Genomic DNA, 16619 nt, shown 5'->3' with positions numbered 1-16619 from the left:
ACACTTTCCCCCAGCATCGTCGTCGCCCTGCTCGTTGAACGCTCCCCTCGCTCGCCTCCAGCTTGCATCCGGCCCACTGGCCGAGCATCACGTGTGGTTGACTTTACACTCGTTGTCGTCATCGTAGTCGTTGTGCTGACCTTCCTAATCCAGGTCGTCGTTTCCTCCGTCTCTCTCCTTGCCTCCACTCACTGGTGAATCCCTGTTCGTCGTCGCCTCCCCGCACTGACTTTGGTTCTGCTGTAGTGCTCATCGACATCGTTGACATGGTCCGCGAGCTGTGGGTGGTAAGTATATGCATCACATATCTTCAAGCCATGACTTACCGAGCGCAGACATGAAGCCTACCATCCTCCCTCTCTTGCTCTAATGTCCCCAGTTCTTCCATCGCTGATTCGAGCTCATGTGTCGACGCACCCTCATTCGAAGTTGTTGCTGACCGACCTTCGCAGGTCACTCTGGTCCACTATGGCCACCCGTTAATGTTGACGCGCATGGGGCCGCTCGTGACTGTTATTTTGAAGACTGCGGGAGTCAGTCCCAATCTCGCTTGCCCTCAGTCTCGTTACTTACCACCTCCCAGAACGCTTTATTCCGCCCAAGACCACTGTCCATCCCCAGTTTGCACAGTATCCATCGTGTTTTCGTTCTTGCTGACCGAGTTTTGCAGGTTTGTCGCTAGAATTTGGCCAGGCGCGATGCCTTCGCGATAGACCTCGAAGCCAGCGCGATTGATTCGGCGATGGCGCGATTGAGGCCGCGTTAGACGGCGCAATCGCGGCCTGCTATTCGCAAGACTGCTGTGGTCAGTTCCAGTCTTGCTTCCCTCAGTCTCGTTACTTACCACCACCACCCAGAATGATTTGTTTCGACCCAGACTGCCGTTTATCTTCAGTTTGTTGGAGATACATCTTGCTTTTGTTGTTGTTGACCCAGCTTTGCAGGTTTGGGGCTGAAATCCGGCCAGGCCATGCGCTTCTAATAGACGTTGAAGCCAGCGCGCTTCATCTCGCGAATGGCGCGATTGAGGCCGCGCTAGACGGCGCATTCGCTGCGGGCCATTCGAAAGACTGCTGGGGTTAGTTCCAGCATCGCTTGCTCTCAATATTATCACTTACCACATAACAGAAGGCCTGTTTCGCCCAACACTGTCATTTATCCTCAGTTTGCTGGAGATACATCTTGTTTTTGTTGTCGTTGACCCAGTTTTGCAGGTTTTGGGCTGAAACTCGGCCAGGACTTGCCTTCGTGAAAGACGTCGAAGACTGCGCGCTTGAGACCGCAATATGGCGCGCTTGAGACCGTGCTAGACGGCGTAAACACGGCCGGTTATTTGCAGGCCTGCTGGGGTCAATCCCGGTCGCTCGTTCTCAATACTGTTGCTTACCACCACCCAGAACACCTTGCTTCGCCCGATACTGTTGGCCATTCCCAGTTTGCCCTCAAGTCGATATTGCTGACAGATTTTTCACAGAGATTTCGCTAGGAATCGGCTAGGCGAGCCGTCCGTGATGAACGCCGAGCACAGAACGTTTGGGGCCGCGCAGAGTGGCGCAATCGCGGCTGGTACAGGCAAGACTGTACTGTGGTCGGTTAGTCTTGCGCTGAACGCTGGTCGTTTAGCGCCGGCCTTGACAGCAGCGCTACCCGGTCTGAGACATCCCGAGTTCGAGTTTCCGCCTTATTCGTTCTGTTTTGGCCGGTGCTGACCGAGCCTTTGCAGGTATCCGGCACTGGCAGGTATTCGGCCAGGCAACCCGGTTTGGGTGGCGCTTGGATGTGCCGGCTTGCCGGACTTCCGAGGTCGAGCTGAAGCGACTGTTAGGGCTCACCAGACATAAGTATTAATTACCGTTGCGCTATCCCTTGTCCTTACTAATCTTCATTCGCAGTGAAAGAGTCAGCAAGCACAATAGTTGTCAACGAGTTGTACCTTGGTGGTCCTCTACCCCTTTGCATTCTCATGCTGACTATCTTTTGCAGCTCGCCGCAGACGTTCCGTTTGCGATTTGCGCCCAGGCAGGTGCGTGTGCCGCTCGTTCTTGCCATTGCAATTTGCCGCTGACCGGCGCGGTCTTTAGCGTCAGTTTCTGAAGGCGGGGCCGAGTTTGCTAGCAGTTCGGCATGGTGCGGGGTGGCTTTAGCGAGTTCTGGACAGCATAGTGAGAGTTCCGGCCCGGGGTACATAGATTTTGAGATTTCGCTGCCAAGCAAGCGGTCCAGCTTGCCGGTTGAGGCAGCGCAAGCAGCCTTGCATTGAGGCGGGACACGGCCTATGTTGCCAGGTCGGCTCGCGGGCGGGCGGGCTGGCTGGTCGGGGAGCGAGCGGGAGGAGGAAGAGAGAACCGGAGTTGTTGGTCAGCGACACGTGCTCGGGTAACGGACCGGCCGTTGTCCCACGCTGCCGCCTGCCTGGCTCTCACCGCGTCGACCCAATGTGCTGCCCCTGTGCTGCACCATGCCAGTAATGTCTCTCGTTGAGCGTTACTGCCGCTTACTCACCTTGTTTCCAGCATCTTCTGGTGTCACCGCCGTTGTCGTGCGATGGGTGGGGTGTGCTGCCTCTGACGTGGCGCTAAAGGCAAGATGGATGAAGACGGCTTGGCTTGATGGTACATCGCAAGGAGTAGCTGCCGTGACCTTTGGTCAAGTCCCATACATCGTGCGTCTTACAATTAACTTCCCCGATCTGTTCTGATAGTCTTTCTTCAGGACGACGACGGCTTCATTCTCTATGAATCCCGCGCGATCTGCCGCTACCTCAACAAGAAGTACCCCGGCAGCGAGCTCACCCCCACGCCCGGCGACATCAAGGCGGAGGCGCTGTTCGACCAGGCATGGTCTGTGGAGACATCCCACTTCCACGCCGCGATGCTCAAGCTCGTCACTTTCGTCGTCTTCTACCCGTGAGTGGTGTTTTGTCGCTGCCCATCTTTTCTCTGACCCTTTTCTCGCAGCTTCTACGGCCGCACCGTGGAGCCCGAGGCCCTCGCTGAGGCGCAGAAGGAGCTCGAGGCCAAGCTCGACGTCTACGAGACCATCCTCAGCAAGCAGAAGTACATTGCCGGAGACGTATGTTCTCTCCTCGCCTGTTGTGTTGTAATGGTTATTCTGACTATTCTTCAGAAACTCTCGCTGGTCGATCTGTTCCACCTCTCCCACGGCCCGCTCCTCACCCGCTACGCGGACATCCGCGTCATGTACGACGAGAAGCGCCCGAACGTGCTCAGATGGTGGAAGGAGATCACCGCCTACCCCGAGTGGGTCCGCCTCGAGAAGCAGGAGGCTATCAAATCCATCTTGTCGTACTAAACGCTATCGCCTGTCGTCTCATAACAGTAAAGCAATAAAATTGTAAGCATACCAGAACTTGTGGAGCTCTGGAGCGACGGCCTACTAGTAATCAGAACTAAGGGTGAGCAATTAGGGAGAACGGACGGATTCCACTTGAGATAGTGAGTACAACGGGGGCAAGTGGCATCCACAACATTGGTTTCTACGTGGTCAGATAACCTTTAAGGGTGGGAAGCGAGGGCGAAATGGGAGTTCGGCTGGGAGTATGGTCACTATGAAAGGCGTGCATCGTAAGTGTAGCCAGTTCATCTCGACGATAGAAGGCTATACCTTCTCCTGGCGCGACTCATTTTCCCTCGTGGGTCTAATTAATTCATTTTCCCTTAGGAAAAAACGTTGACCTTTTCAGATGCAGACTGACATCGAAGGTGACGGACTTTGCCCATCGTGTGTCCGGTATTACCGCAAGCCACATCACCGAGCCTCCTGAGCCATCTATAAAAGAGATGCAGGCAAGGTGCATGACCAGTCAGAGTGAAGCTCGAAATGTCTGAGTTGCCAACCTTGCCCGCCGACCTCCAGCCATACCGCCCACGCCGCATCGACCACGAGGCCAAGTTCGCCGCCTTCATGGAGTTCCTTGAGAGAAGCAACTTGGCTGGGACGACGCAGCGCGACACCTCCGAGTATGCCATTCAGGTAGGCAGCCTGGTCGTAGCTAGCTTTCTGAATACGACACTGAGACACAAACAGCTCGTCAGCCAAGTCAACTTTGGGCCTCTGCTCTCAAAGCGCTTCTTCGCCAGCGCGGCCCTCGGCGAAACACACGGCTGCGACAATACTGCCGCTGCAGGGGCATTCGTGGAGATAAACGAGGCGCTGATGGTGGAGTGGAATATGAAGAAGGCGAACTCGTTCAAGAATTTCAAGAGCATGTCGGAAAATCGATTCTACGAGATGAATCTGTACATGCGCGACCCAGACACGAAGCACCACTGGAGGGCAGACATCGCAAGACCGGCAGGACAGATCGATTTGGGTGCCTGACTCTGGCTCGAAGAGCCTACGAGGCAGTAGTCATTACGAAAGAAGTATTTTAATTTGCAAAGGCTGCATCCTACTTGAAGAAGCCATTTTCGTGTTTGAGCAAAGTCTTGTGTTGAGAGGAGCAAAGTTGGTTGTTATCATTTGTGGTGACATAATCATGACTAAGCTCGAAATGCTGAAGCGTGGAATAACTTGCATTGGACTAGCTTGCTTGTATGGTAAATATCCTAAGCCCTCGTTAAATACTCTAGATGAATATGACGCGCCATTTGTTCATACGCAGCTCAAGAAAAATCCTCCCAATTCACGCCCCTTTTCCGCACTAAATTACTCGGCTGAATATCCACCAGATGGCGCATTGTCGGTCGCCCATGAGGGCAGTTCCACGGCTGGTCCATCGTCCCCATATGTCGCACAACCTGCACATCTTCAGCATAAAGGCTTCAAGTTAGAGAATAACACTAACCGAGGTCATTTGCGACACGGTCAGCGGCATCCCAATCATCACACTTTTCCGACAGGCCCGCATGGCAAACATTGCTCGGGCTTTCGCGCAGCGAGGAGTCGTGCCGGCGGGGGCGTCCCGCATACGGTGAATCAGCTCCTCGAGGTCTACAAAGTAATCAGCATGGAGCACGCTATCGAAAGAACTGACCAGCCTTTCATATCGAAAACCGTGTCCTTGCTCACGGGCTGTGCGACCAACGCCAGCTTAGGAGTCGTTGCTGGCGTCTCCACCGCTTCTTCTTCATCCCCAAGTTCGACAGCCTCCGTCTGAACCTCGACCTCAAACCCATTCTGCCGCAACACCTCGATTTTCTCCAACGCAAGCATCTCGTCACTTGCCGTCAATTCCAGCGGTCGTGGTCTGCATAATGTCAGTGAGGAACAATCGCAACACATGAAAATAAAACACGCACCTAAATAGCTTCTGCGACTTGATCCGCGTCGTTTGCTGCAAAGTCTCGAAATTGTACTTTTCGTCAGCAGCATGTTGATCAACGATAAACAGGTCGTCCATCGCCGGAGACTCCGCACTTGCAGCAACTTGCCGTCGAACGACCACGAAGCCAAGATTGAACTGCCCGAGAATGTCCATCGAAGCAAAGTCAGACTTGTTGATCGTCCGCGAAAGTGCTTGAGCAGCGAAATCGATGTCAGCGGCTCCACTGCCGAGTCCAGCTGCTTTCAGGATTTCGTGTGGATTGGTAATGTTGGGCATAACGTCCTGTTCCCCATTATTCTGCAACTCCATCTTTAACCTCTCCCAGCGAGCTATGACGTTATCGAGCTCGACTCGCAAGACCATCTCTCCCGTCCCATCTTCGTCAAGAGTGCGGACAACTTCTGGGCGGAGGACTGGTGCGCTAGCACGGGTAGGAGTGGATGGGTTGAATGGAGTCGTTTCTTCATCATCGTCCGAGTCATTATCCATGCTCAAATCAATGAGCTGAGAAGATTGGGTTTCATCGTCGACCTCTATATGTTGCTGTCCATCTCCATTTTCCTCCTCCTCCTCACTAGATTGAAGTTCATCCTCCCCTTCCTCTGAAACCGCTCGTTTCTTTTGACTCGCTGCAGGACCAGCAAAGGTAGCGAGCATCGTCCTCAGCTGCTGCCGCGGTCCTTTTTGCGTTGCAGAAGGCGTTCTTGGCTGTTGACTCGACGACATAGTTGTCTGTTTCGTAAGGGCGGGATGTGGGGAAGAGGCTGTCTCCTCAGTATCCGCCTCAGGGTCAAGCTCCATCTCTTCTTGTTCTTCGGGGTCCAGATCATCGTAAGATTCCGAAAATTCCGACTTTTGTCGCTTCAAAGGTCTCTCGGAGTCACCTTCATCCTTTTCTTCCGACCCCAACGGGGAGCTTTCTTTCCGCTTCGTCCTACTCTCTAGACCCAATGCCCGGCCCCAAGTTGTTTGGGAGGTGTCCATCTCCAACGTCACGATTGACTCATCATTGCCCTCGGGTTCAGAATCCGGTGAGCTCACTCGTGAGGAGCCTGTTGCAGAAGGAGTTTGTAGCGCTCGTTGGTTGTCTGTCGCTGGAGTCGGAACCACAACTCGCGATGTCGAACTCGAAGCATTCGTTTTGACGGTGGCGGATGCAAATGGCAGTTTCGTTTGCAGGGATTTGCCAGTTGCCTTCGAAGATGTCGAGGCCTTTGTTGTCGTTTTAGTATTACGCGCCGAAGTAGCTGCAGTCGAGATGGGCTTGAGGAAGGGACTATCGTTGGTCGTGGCCTGGCTGTCTTTTCCCCGCGGAGCCTTAGCGCCACCCTCTAGATGATGCAGTAAATCTGGATGCTCCTCTTCATCTTCTTCATCTTCATCCCCCTCCTCATCGCTATCTTCTTCATTATCCAACAAAATAGGCTCGTTGCGGCTGTGTCCCTCACTTTTCGGCCGAGTTCTGGTTCTATCTGGTGCCCGGGCTTCCGGAGTATTACTTTGGGTTGACGAAACGCCAAATGTAGATCGACCCGGGGCGAAAGCTGCCTCCAGAGCCGCCTTGGGTACATTTAGACTCAGTTTTATGACCTCGGAGAGTAACACACCTTGAGCCCTTCAACGAGCCCGATTTCATGGTGAACGTATATCGTTCGCTTGTCGGGGGACACATTGACATCGTAAGCGTCTATCGATTCATAGTGAGCAACTGCCGCATAGAACGAGCCCAATGTACCTGTTGGTAGCACCAAATCTGCAATGACCACGGGAGCTTGCGTGCCAGGGGCATTAAAGGTCCGATAAACCTCTGTTATGGTCTTTTGAACCTGTTTTCAATGTGTCAGTGATAAATCATAGCCATGGGGAAATAAGAACTTTGGGGAGTAAGCACGGTCGGCCGTTGACGTAGAAGACTTGTCGGTCGGGCCCTGGACGTCCAGAGCCAGGCGCAAAAGCGGAAACAAGTCCACGTAATGACGCCTGGATTGGGGTTTGGCATGCGGTTGAGGTCTTGGTGGAGAGACTGCGTAATTTTTAGAAACCAGTAAACTCGCAGAGTGGGGCACATACCGCTTGACTGCATGCTTGTCGCGCTCGATCGCGAATGTGATGTCGAGATCGACAATGTTGTCCAACGCTCGCGTCCCCCATACTGCTGTTACAACATCGCGAATGCTTTGGGTCCCACTCGTCCGGAATTGTGTAGATTTCTGGCTTGACCTCCATTAAGTAGATTCATCAGACGGAAATAGTACGCACCCTTTGTCTGGCTGGTTGCTTACCGCCATCTTGACGCCCTTTCGTGCACAGGGGCCCAGAGCATATGCATGCAGAAGCGCCACCGCCTTCCCAAACTCTCGTTTCGCGTGTCTCTCCAGCTCTTTCCGTCTAACGGGAAGCGGGGAGAACAGTTTGTGTAGTGTTACTGTTGTTCCACGCTGGAAGACGATTAGCGGTCCGGAAAATGGGGGCAAGTATAAACACACACTTGTCTGGCGGTTTTGCTCTTGCCCTTGACTTTCCCGGTGGAGTCAAGATCGATGGTGGTCCCCATAGGCGGCTTCGTGGTCGTGGACACGGTGACTGACTCGCACAACGCGCAAAGGGAGGAAAGGGCTTCTCCACGAAAACCGAATGTTTGTACTGTGTCGAGGTCCGCGAGAGTAGCCAGTTTCGAAGTATGGTGCTTCAGGCCTAGAAGTAGGCAGTCAGTCATGGCATGGTGGTCGGAAAAAAACGGCACCTATAGCATCCCAGTCGCCCTCCTCGATCCCACCCCCATTGTCCACCACCTCAATCGAATTTAGGCCATGATTCTTGAAGCGAATGTCTATAGGGAAGTCAGTGAGAATGTGGAAGTATGAGCTAGAGACATGCCAAGCGTTGTTGCCCCCGCATCGAGGCTGTTTTCGACCAACTCCTTGACGGCGGTTTGTAGGTCAATGACAACTTGGCCGGAGGTGATATGGTGGATGGAGCTCTTGTCAATGGCACGGATGCCGCTCGCTTTACCGGGACTCATGGCATTCGTGCCACTCGAGATGGATGGAACTTGTCGGTGGTAGACAAACGAGTTTCTGATGGGCACGTGCATTTTCCTAGTTTTGCGGATTCTCGACTCCAACTCTTCATCTGACGAAACTGGATTAATATGGAATAAAGTTATGAATGACTACATCTGCTCAAAAGCCAGACTCGAATGAGTCGAATCATCGATATTACTTGTGCTAAAAGTAGAATTGCTTTTGTCCGTCGGACGCGCCCAGTAGTGAAGTTAAGGGTATGCGTTCATCTCTCTCTCTCTCTGATGTCAGGGTTCAGTGCGTCCATTTGACGAAGTCGAAGAGGAGTGGTGGTTAGCTCGCCATTCGTTGCCGTCCTCATCCAAACCTAGAAAGCGGAAATCTGAGCTTGGCTTGAGTTGCGTGAAGAGTCATACCAAGAGTGTAACTGGCCCCGGTCCAGAATACTATCCTCGCTGCAGACAACGCACATAAATCGCTGCGAGAGGCTAAAGCTCTACATTCGTCGGCCGTATACAACTGCTCCGCGACGAGCCAGGCGAAACCCGTAGTCCGTAATAGAGTATAAAGCTCGAGCGATTCAGGCAACCAGCAGATTTGTTGGAAGTCCAATACGACGGGATTTCCGGCCGTGTCAACGCCAAAATTGCACGCGTACATATCGGACTGAGTGAGAACTAGCTTCTCATTCGATATTGAGAGTTCAGGAAGACGCTTGAGCTTGGGGCGTTGATATAACTCCAGGGCCTGATTAACAGGTTGAGCGCGCAATGACCGAATTAACCGAGCAGACCTTGTTGAGATATTTCTCCAGTGCCGCAGTGGTATTATATTTGCATGGTGCAATATGGTCCCTGAAAACCTGGTGACAGGGGCGGCCACCGCAGAGTTGGCCAGGCTGGTGAAGCGCTGGGAGAATCCTGTTTCGGAGAGCAGCTCGATCGCTCATACAATTGTTGCCCATATCGATAATCTTCGTGGGGTACAGAGGACTGGGGACTGGGAGGTTGTCGAAGAAACGCCTTGGCCGTGAATTCGCTACTTGCGCCTTTTGAGCAACAGGAGGGCAATGTGTACGACCATGGCATATTACTCTCGCTCGGTGAAGTAGTTTCGAGAAGGTGTATGGTAGGGACTGTTTGCGAGACAAGAACTTGAAGTATTGCGCTACTAAGTCTATCTCTTCTCCAATAACAAGGTCAGCACGCGTGGAGAAACTTGACGCAGCACCCACCCAATCCCAATCTCGCCTTTACTCCGAAGGTTTGTGTAGAGCTGTCGAAGAAACTGGCGCCTGTTATGGCGCGGTCGGCGCTGCAGGTATTGGAGGGATCTGACGATGGTGTCATTCGCGCAAAAGAGGCAAAAAAAGCAAGCCACGTACTTTCTGCGTGCATCCAGCTGCTTTAGCTTTGCTCATGTCCCTTCCGCCCGACTCCACTAATATCCTCCTCCGGCAAATTTGAGGCATTGAAGCCAATTTGAAGGTCGTCTGTCGTCGCTGTAGGGTGCTGTAAGTAATTCCCCAGCCAATACTTACAGGTGTTTCTAACAGTTTTTAAAAACAGGGGTGTTTATAAACAGTTTTTGAAACAAGGGGGGATTACTTAATATACCTTAGTGTCAATAATAATTATTCAGTAGGACTAATTCTATGACATGGTACCACCCTATCATTAGACTGCCCCTTCATAGCAACAGTATTTTCCATCCCAACAACTAGGTCTCTACTATCCAGAAGGAAATTACTATATTTGGTAGTGTTGATTGTGTGACTGATGTGACTGATGTGATATAATGTCACACATGGCTGTTTACAAACACCTCCCACCTCCAGGAATTAAAAACTAACACTGTTTTTAAAAACACGTTTCTAACTGGTTTGTAAACCAGATCAACTTACAGCACCCTACGTCGCTGCCATCCTTTTTGCAAGCAGAGAACCTTCACGGAAGAATACGAGACTGCCGTGGCTGTCGTCCATCGTGATAGATGAAAGGCCTGTGGCTTTGAAAGACCATTCAAGGAGGCTGGAGGAAGAGAAGAGGAAGAAATGATTGCAATCTTGGGTCACGTTCTTTCCAGAGGCGACACAACTCGAAACAACTTTTGCTTTCTCTCGCCACTCTTTACACCTTGCTCGCCCGTGCACTACAAGTCATTGAGGGTACCATGGGCGACCAAAGTACTATCGTCCACTAAGACTACTAGTACAGGGACACTCGCCTGAATGGCTGCTTCACGTGACTGGTGGTATATACGCAAGCGTGACTGGTGGTATATACGCAAGGGAAGTTCGGAGCAATGCGTGTTTACATTGTAGGATACTGAGGGAAACCGCTATGTAAGAGCTCCGCGTCGGTTAAGCCTTCAGGTAGGATAGCGAGAAGAAGGAATCTGGGTGATGCGAGGGCTTGAAAGCGATAACGCGATGGACATGTCAAGATTCGACCGTTTATCCACGCCATCTGAGAACAAAGATGTCTTTTCGTGTTCAAAGCGAACGAGAATAGCTTGACAGCCTTCTGAAGCAACAAGATGCGAGACAAGATCAATTGCCAGGGGAAGATTGTCTGTTAGCGCAAGAACTTGATCGACTTCGCTTTCGTTGTACTCGGTTGTGTCAGTTGCGATTTGCACGAAGGTTTGGCGCGCAGCTTCTAGGTTCAGGGTCTGAAGTGGTGGAAAAAAAGGTCGAGACCATTTGACTTTTGCTGGTCTCTCGGCGCCGCGCATTGTAAGCTGGACAGTCGACGGAAAATTAGGCTTCATGACAATGAACTTAGGGTTAACGTACAATGAGAGCTAGATGCACGATATCAGTCAGGTTAGACAGGAGATTTTCGATGTCGTTCCGAGAGCTTGACTCCCACGCAGTTTCTATGTTGTCAAGCACCAGGAGAGTGGGTGGTCCGTCCGCAAAATGCCGAATAATCCGTCTTGGCATCGATTCTGCTGCGCCAATGTTAATATGTGACCCGAGCAGTATACAAAGCTCGGTATGGTTTGAGGCCGATTCGCAGGCGATGAAGATTCGACAGTCACCGTACTTGTTTACTACGTCGGTGTGGTGGAGGGCCGCTCTGGCCAAACTAGTTTTTCCGATCCCCCCGGCACCCAGGATAGTGACAATACGGGGTGACTGGTTTACGAAGGCCCCGATGATTTGTGTGAGCTCTGAATCACGACCGTTCGGAAGGGTGCAAAGAGATGGAAGTCGAGCTGATGGGCAAACGAGTCAGCAGACTGAATAACAACAGCGTTGAATTAGAACCTCTTGTATGATGCGGAGAGTGTGCGCGTGAGCTGAATGGTACTTGGTATTCAGTTAAGATGACAAGGAGTGTTCATTGGACGAACCATAGATGTCACATCTGAATCTCCGTCGATATATTGTAAGATCTCCTCCTGATTGTGATTCTCCATAGCGCTCAGGGAAATAGTCGCTTGAAGAAGCGCTGCCCTATTGGCCTTCGAAACCGCCCTCAATGACGCCGACCCAGTAGATACGATCGACTTACCTGGAATATCGCGATGCAACCGTCAAGGGCCTGCCGACAGTCGTTGATTATCGCGTTAGTCTCTCCCTTTCGGAAGAATTTGGCAATTCGGCTCCCCTCTCGTTGGGCGCTCAGTGCGGAGTGTGCCTTGTGCAAGACTCTAGGGTTTATGGATCAGCATTGGTCTTCCGGAGCAAGCCCGACGTATAAAGAGACGAGTATCATGAGGAGCTGGTTTATCTGTTCGAGGAGGAGTAGCTCTGCTTTATTCGACGTCTGCGTAAGTTTTTCAGTTGGAGTGAACGATGAGAAAAGGGCAGCAATTAGTGCCTGGGTGATGTCCAGAATGGATCGCACGGTATGTGCTATGGGGCTCAAGAATGGTGTTTGCAAAGTGTTGGAGAGCGCTTCCACTGGCAGGGTGTCGGCCGCAAGCACAAGGGCATGCTGCAGGTTTCCTAGTCGATGTGAGGTTCGTGTGGACGGAGTTGAAGGCGCCATACTGTTTTTAGCCACCGAGCTATCTCATGGCGGCTTTGAAACTTGGTGGTGAGGTATAAATTGTCAATTTGTGTCGTCTTCTGACCCACGAAAAGTGATGACACCGCGTTTTCTAATTGACTTGAGGAAGTAGATGAAGTGCCAGCATAAGCAGTTGGGTCGCTGTGAGTAACTTCGAATTCCCAGATTGTTTCGCCTGCAGAACTTGAAGGTGGATGTTGACCATTATTAGAATCGTCACAAGTCACGTATGACGAATCACGTCGAGCACTTTGCTCAAGCTTACACGACGGGACCGATAGGCCCCAAGCCGCAACCCTTCACAACCTATACCCATACCAGCGTCGGGTGCACCCCACATCCATTCCACCGCAGGCGAGCCAGGCTCTCTCTCCCCCGATGTACGATTGCTAACGTTTTTAATTTGCACCAGCGGCAAAACGCGTGCATGGCTGGGGACATTCCTTCGCGACGACGAAAACAGCGGTCGAGGCATGTCTCTAGGGAGCCTCCCAAAGCTAGCTTCGAGGATGGCACGGATTTCATCCCCCTTGACGGCGACGTGGACGGCGAAAAGCACGCACGAAGGAAGGGCAAGCAGCGGAGCCGTTCTCGTTCCAAATCGCCACCCGTGAAGAGAATGCGAGGCATGGATGGGCAGGAGGATGCGAAGGCAGGCCGACGAGATGATCGCATAGAGGGAAGTAGCAACGAGCGGGAATGGGACCGAGGCAAACGCTCTTACCCCCTGGTATTCGACTTCGAGGAAGGTTCAGCCTCTAAAAGGCGGAGGGTGGAGCCGTCGGAGCGGTTTACGCCTTGGATTGACCAGGTGGACTGGAAGAGCTGCAAAAGTCCGGCTGAATTGTGCGTGTCATGGGTTTTTGACTTGTTTTTCTTACTAACTTTTCTCTCAGGTTTCATCGTGAAGTCGAGAGCTTCGTCAACTGGATCTCCCCGAGCCCACAAGAGGACGAAATTCGCGGGCTTGTTGTGAAGATTATATCGCGTTTTGTAACCCAACGCTTTTCGGACGCGGAGGTCCTCCCCTTTGGCAGTTTTGCCACGAAACTATATCTGCCTACTGGGTGCGTGGCCCCCGCAGATATTCCTTTCCTTACTTAGTCTGCTTCAGCGACATTGACCTCGTCATACGATCTCAATCCATGGCTTACTCTCCTACCCAAATCGTGCTCAGTGCACTTGCCACTGTCATCCGCCGCTCTGGATTGACCGACGGCAAAGTCACCGTTATAGCCAAAGCCAAAGTCCCCATCGTCAAATTCGTCACCACCGCCGAGTATGGCCACTTCAATGTCGACATCAGCATAAACCAAGACAGCGGTCTCGCGTCCGGCCAAATCATCAACAACTTCCTCTCCGACTTTTCGGGCACTTCCTCAAGAAACTGCCTCGCGCTCCGGGCCCTGGTCCTGCTGACCAAACTCTTCCTCACGCAACGCCAGATGAACGAAGTCTATACCGGCGGACTGGGCTCATACGCGATTGTGTGTCTCTGCATATCGTTCCTGCAAATGCACCCAAAGATTCGCTTTGGACAAATCGACCCGGACACAAACTTGGGGGTCCTCGTTATCGAGTTCTTCGAGCTTTACGGACATCGCTTCCATTACGACGAGGTCGGTATATCTTTGCGGAATGGCGGGCAGTACTTTGGGAAGCGACAGCGGGGCTGGGGCGACTGGGGCGGTAATCGGAGAGGCTCAAGTCTGTCGATTGAAGATCCTGGTGACCCATGTAAGTCGGTGACATTTCATTTTCTATCCTTTTTTGACCCGTTCTTCAGTCAACGACATTTCCTCTGGCTCGTATAACTTCCACAACGTCCGACAAAATCTTGCGGGTGCCCATGACATCCTGCTGACCGCCGTCTTTTCCAAAGCCGGCATTTTGGCTGCGAGAAAGAAAGGGACTGCGACTTTGCTGAGGGCCGAGTACGAATCAGGCGACATGTCGATACTGTCCGCCATGCTTGGAGTTGACCAAAAAGTGCGTTTTCGTGTCTATCCTTTGCGCAACTGACGCTTTGCCAGACAATCAATAATCGATTGCTCGTGAAGCAGGTCTACGAAAGCCAGGCACTGCACAAGCTTCTTGGGGTCGAGCCCAAGCTTGTCGATCCTCGTCAATCTCCACTCCCGACGACACCGTTGCATGAAATCAGCAGCGAAACGGCGTCTTGCAAGAAAAAGAAGAGAAAGAAGCCTAAGAGCAAGAGTGTCGTGGTGGTGCAGGAGGACAGTGGGAGCAGAAGCGGGACGGGGAGCGGGCCACAGTCGCGTGCTGCGAGTGTGAGTGTTCGTGACGCATGGGCTGAAGCAGACAGAGAGGAGGAAGTAGCGCACGTTTCTGATGGAAGCGATGAAGCGGGGCACCAAGCAGACGGGCGGTATTCTGTGGGATCCCCGTCCAAAAAGCGACGGAAGTTGGAGGATCGCATTGTGGTCTATACGATGGATTCGGAGGAAGACACCGACGAGGAGGGACTTGTCTCCGTCAAAAAACCGCCAAGCAAAAGCACAAGGAGGGGTATGGGTAGCAGGGCTTCCAGCGGAAGCTCATCGCTGGGGTCTGCGGAGAGGAGGGATTACTGGTTGTCGAAAGGGATCGGCCCTAGCGAGGGGAGCAGTGATTGATACGAAATGATGACTTCCCCTTCCTTGTCTCCCTGTTTGTTGGTGAGGGTGAATGTGGTAGACGAGTTACTCTGTAGTTGAGGCTGTGGTATTAGCAGTAGTTACCTTTGCTTTACAAGGTCCTGTATTACCTTGCTTTGCAAGGTTCCCCACCCTGGCAATTGCCATCAAATTTCCCATCAAAAATCAAAACTGCTATTTGGTACCAACACTATGGATTACGGCTTAAGCACCCTTCCTTCTCATCTTTGAGGCAATATTCCACTCTGAATTCTCAAAACTAAGTATGTTCAATTGGTTGCAAGAAATGAAATTAAACATGGAAAAGGCGCAGATAGTGTTACCTACATACCTATTGAGAACATCCAAATTTATGAACTTTACTAATAAGTGTGGAGTGGAAATGGAAAAAAAAGGAAATGATTTAAATTCCTTACTAAGAGATCCACAGTAAAATTATCAATCTCTGTTGGAAAGATGGAAAGATAAAATTATAGAATAGGGTAAATTGTGCACTCAGAGTAAAATAAACACAATTGATAAAAAAAAATTACACATTTGCAAGTTCAATTAGATCTAGTTCTACATGATGAATCTATAAGCCAAGAATACAGATCCTTGTCAGCAGTAGTCCTACAACAGAAATTTCAACTGCATTTACTGGAAGATGCAGAAATAAAGAGAGGCTGTATATCATGCTACAAATGAAAATTTAAGAACTTCTAGTTGGACTAAGTCCTTGAAAGGATACCAGCAGAAAGATGAGATATATGAGTTTAGCAAATCAACTTATCAAGGAAAAACAGTAGAATATGTGTCTGACCCTAAAATCATGAGTCAAATGGCAAGAGATTATCATAATTCTGTCCAAACGATAGATATTGACATAGATGATAGAGGCTATGGTAAACTCATGAAACACAGATATAGTCCTGGAGGATTGCAATATTCATCTTCCTTAGGATGAGTATAAGCAAATAGACATAGATTTTAATAGAAATGATGTCCAACAAGCACTAAAACTCTCTAATAACAATAAATCACCTCGTTTAGATGGAATCTTATAAGATGTTAGATATTAGGTATGAAAAACTCAAATCTCAAGGTCTTCCCACTTTTGATATAATGACATTCCTAACTAAGGTATATTCACTCCATTTTGTTCAATATCTTTAAATACCTGTGTCCTATTTATAAAAAAAGGGATTGGTCTATAATTTCTAATTATCATCCTGTGACATGTTTGAATACTGATTATGAATTGAAGACAAAGACTTACTCTCTAAGACTGATAAAGGTTGCTGAAAATCTGGTACACCCAGACCAGGCTGGATTTATAAAAGGAAGGAGAATTGATGATCAAGTTAAACTAGCAAATTTTTTACTAGATTATGCAGATGTAGCAGAAGAAAATGGAGTATTGGTGGCCTTGGACCAAGAGAAGGCATATGATTGAGTTGACCATGAATATCTAAAAAAAAGTCTTGATACATATGGGATTTCCTCCACACTTTTATAACTGTGTTCTAAATTTATATACTAGAGCAAAAACTATGGTTATGATCAATGAAGAGTTAAGCTCACATTTTAATGTGACACGAGGAGTGCGTCAGGGTAATCCTTTATCATGCTTATTATTTAATCTTGCAAT

The 16619-nt window shown here is 50.5% G+C and overlaps 3 protein-coding genes across 3 annotated transcripts; 2 read left to right on the top strand and 1 right to left on the bottom strand.

The window, feature by feature from the left end:
* Positions 1–2458: 2458 nt before the first annotated feature.
* Positions 2459–3312, top strand: MIND_01110700 (Glutathione S-transferase; the record flags this gene model as incomplete). The annotated part of the gene is made up of 4 exons (XM_037367672.1): positions 2459–2662; positions 2713–2906; positions 2958–3072; positions 3127–3312. 4 exons carry the CDS (start codon positions 2459–2461, stop codon positions 3310–3312), a joined length of 699 nt encoding a protein of 232 aa, XP_037217066.1.
* Positions 3313–4625: 1313 nt separating this feature from the next.
* Positions 4626–9259, bottom strand: MIND_01110600 (uncharacterized protein; the record flags this gene model as incomplete). The annotated part of the gene is made up of 14 exons (XM_037367671.1): positions 4626–4760; positions 4808–4953; positions 5048–5209; positions 5262–6847; positions 6895–6974; positions 7023–7113; positions 7163–7310; positions 7358–7501; positions 7547–7725; positions 7776–7981; positions 8031–8152; positions 8206–8419; positions 8781–9057; positions 9104–9259. The coding sequence occupies 14 exons, from the start codon at positions 9257–9259 to the stop codon at positions 4669–4671; spliced, it is 3603 nt and encodes a 1200-aa protein (XP_037217065.1). The 3' UTR covers positions 4626–4668.
* Positions 9260–12337: 3078 nt separating this feature from the next.
* Positions 12338–14968, top strand: MIND_01110500 (uncharacterized protein; the record flags this gene model as incomplete). Its single annotated transcript, XM_037367670.1, has 7 exons — positions 12338–12359; positions 12544–12686; positions 12745–13178; positions 13229–13399; positions 13447–14069; positions 14119–14321; positions 14366–14968. The coding sequence occupies 7 exons, from the start codon at positions 12338–12340 to the stop codon at positions 14966–14968; spliced, it is 2199 nt and encodes a 732-aa protein (XP_037217064.1).
* Between the last annotated feature and the right edge of the window lie 1651 nt (positions 14969–16619).

The sequence above is a fragment of the Mycena indigotica genome, assembly GCF_014461135.1.
Source record: "Mycena indigotica strain 171206Taipei chromosome Unknown Mind.scaff0009, whole genome shotgun sequence".
Lineage (NCBI taxonomy): Eukaryota > Fungi > Basidiomycota > Agaricomycetes > Agaricales > Mycenaceae > Mycena > Mycena indigotica.
The sequence above is the reverse complement of the archived record's forward strand: the minus strand, read 5'-3'. Positions and strand labels throughout refer to the sequence as shown.